Source organism: Sinocyclocheilus grahami, unplaced genomic scaffold (genome assembly GCF_001515645.1).
Source record: "Sinocyclocheilus grahami isolate Dianchi unplaced genomic scaffold, SAMN03320097.WGS_v1.1 scaffold121.1, whole genome shotgun sequence".
NCBI classification, from domain to species: domain Eukaryota; kingdom Metazoa; phylum Chordata; class Actinopteri; order Cypriniformes; family Cyprinidae; genus Sinocyclocheilus; species Sinocyclocheilus grahami.
Window position 1 is genome coordinate 1,407,800 of NW_015505300.1, and position 2,243 is coordinate 1,410,042.

The 2,243-nt window shown below is 41.2% G+C and overlaps 1 protein-coding gene across 1 annotated transcript in view; it reads left to right on the forward strand.

The window, feature by feature from the left end:
- Positions 1-54: 54 nt before the first annotated feature.
- Positions 55-2,243, forward strand: part of LOC107589889 (septin-2-like) — a 10,167-nt gene continuing 7,978 nt past the window's right edge. Inside the window, exon 1 of the mRNA XM_016278465.1 lies at positions 55-79. Coding sequence (XP_016133951.1) covers positions 55-79 — 25 coding nt within the window. The remainder of the gene's footprint in view (positions 80-2,243) is intronic.

Sequence of the window (2,243 nt, forward strand, 5' to 3'; positions counted from 1 at the left end):
ACATTAAGCGTTTTGCTGTATGGGAGGACAAGTGAAAGTTTGCGCATTGTGTTCATGGCCATCTATGCCACATTTTGCGGTATGGGAGGAAAATACTATATACATAATTATTATATTAATAAACTATATATTGAATTTGATATTTTAATAGCATCTTAATACATCAAGTCATATTAAGTGTTTATGTTTTTCTACGGGAGGAAAACGCTTAACGAGAGACTTTGTGCATTATGTTCATATTCTGCTGTTCTGTGGCCACGGATTTGCGGGTCTTGTCTTTTTCTTGCAGGACCATGTACGTTATTGTACTAAATTAGTTTTAATCATTAAATCACCACCACAGCTTCTTGTCTCCATTGGCAACACGCACGATTTGTGTCGATTACAAGTGACGTCGCAGGTAGCTGAGAGTGCAAGTGGCGACTGCAAGTGACATTGTAATTTAGTTTCTTTTTTTTTTCTTGTCTTCACCACCTGGCTACTGTAAAATGTTGAAAGATTCAAACAAAAAAATTAATAAATAAATAGAACAAAATAAAAATATAAAGACTGCAAGTGACGTCACTTGCGGAAGTGCAAGTGTCAGAGGGTGCAAGTCTGACAGTGCAAGTGCAAGTCTGCAGCCAGACCCTGTTGCAATATTAAGAGCTGAAATCTTAAAATATTAAACAAAATACTACACATTATTTTTCAATTTTTATCTCCATGCAATGAAATCTGAAAAAGATAGGAATCAAGTAGAGACCCAGAAAATTTAATAACCCTATTTTAGTATGTTTTGATAAGTACAGTTTTGTGCATAATTTTAAGTCTGTAAGCAACATTTATAATTATCTTAAATACGGAACTGCGACGAGATGGTTCTCACTGCAGAACACAAAATCCAGGGGGCGTGGTTGGATCCAGATCCAACTCCTCCCACCTTACATATACCTAAACCAGGGGTAGGCAAGTTCGGTCCTAGAGAGCCGCAGTCCTGCAGAGTTCAGCTCCAAACCTAATCAAACAGACCTGAACAAGCTAATCAATGTCTTCAGGATTACTAAGGCTATAGGCAGGTGAGTTTTGTTTTCAGGGTTGGAGCTGAACTCTGCAGGACTGCGGCTCTCTAGGACCAAACTTGCCTAACCCTGACCTAAACCTACGCTTCTCCAACCTTGATCCCTAAACCCAGCCATCTCCACCCCCTGATCCCTAAACCCACCCATCTCCCCCCCTAAACCTACCAACCTCCACCCCCGATCCCTAAACCAACCCATCCCCACCCCTAAAGCTACCAATCTCCCCCCCCTGATCCTTAAACCCACCCATCTCCACCCCTAAACCTAACAATCTCCACCCCCGATGCCTAAACCCACCAATCTCCACCCCAAGCCTACCAATCTCCACCCCCGATCCCTAAACCCACCCATCTACACCCTTAAACCTACCAATCTCCACCCCCGATCCCTAAACCCACCCATCTACACCCCTAAACCTACAAATCTCCACCCCCTAGATGTGGATCCAACCACGCCCCCTGGAGTGAGGGGCTACTGAAGGCTGCGACGGGACTTTTATTTTGAAACAACGACACTTTTTTCACGTTTCTTACTTCACGCTTGTGCTTTGCTGTCGGCTTTAGTGAGAGTTCCGGAATCTCAGGAATTTGGGCTGTTCGTCTCCTCAACCTCCTGCGCTAGCGAGCTCAAGATTTTCTGCGACTGAAAGGTAGATTGAATCCATTTACTCAAGTCATTTCTGTGGTCAGATCACAGGTCAGGTTTTATCTGATGCGTGACTTCTGCTTTTCTGAAGATTAGCGTGTCACTCGCTCGTAACCTCTGAATGAGCTCCGTTAACAGAGGTGTGTCACTAAAGAGAAATCAAACCCCACAATCCTACATCAACCAGCAACAACATTTACATTACAGATTTTCACTTTCCGCGCGATTATCTTAATCAAATATGTGTGTTTTCCCTCGCCAAAGTCGGTTTCTGTTTACGTACTGGGGGAACTTATAAAGCTATTAAACAATAACGTTACTATTGTTGTTCTGTTCGAATAAATCGCAAACTCATTATATCAGCATTAACCATTTCATTTTTTATACTGTACGACTGCAGATTGTTAATTTATTGAATTTGAGTCTCAAACAAGAATATATAACTTTTTCCCTATGTGTGTGTGTGTGTATATATATATATATATATATATATATATATATATATATATATATATCGGCTAAACACATGAGCGTATG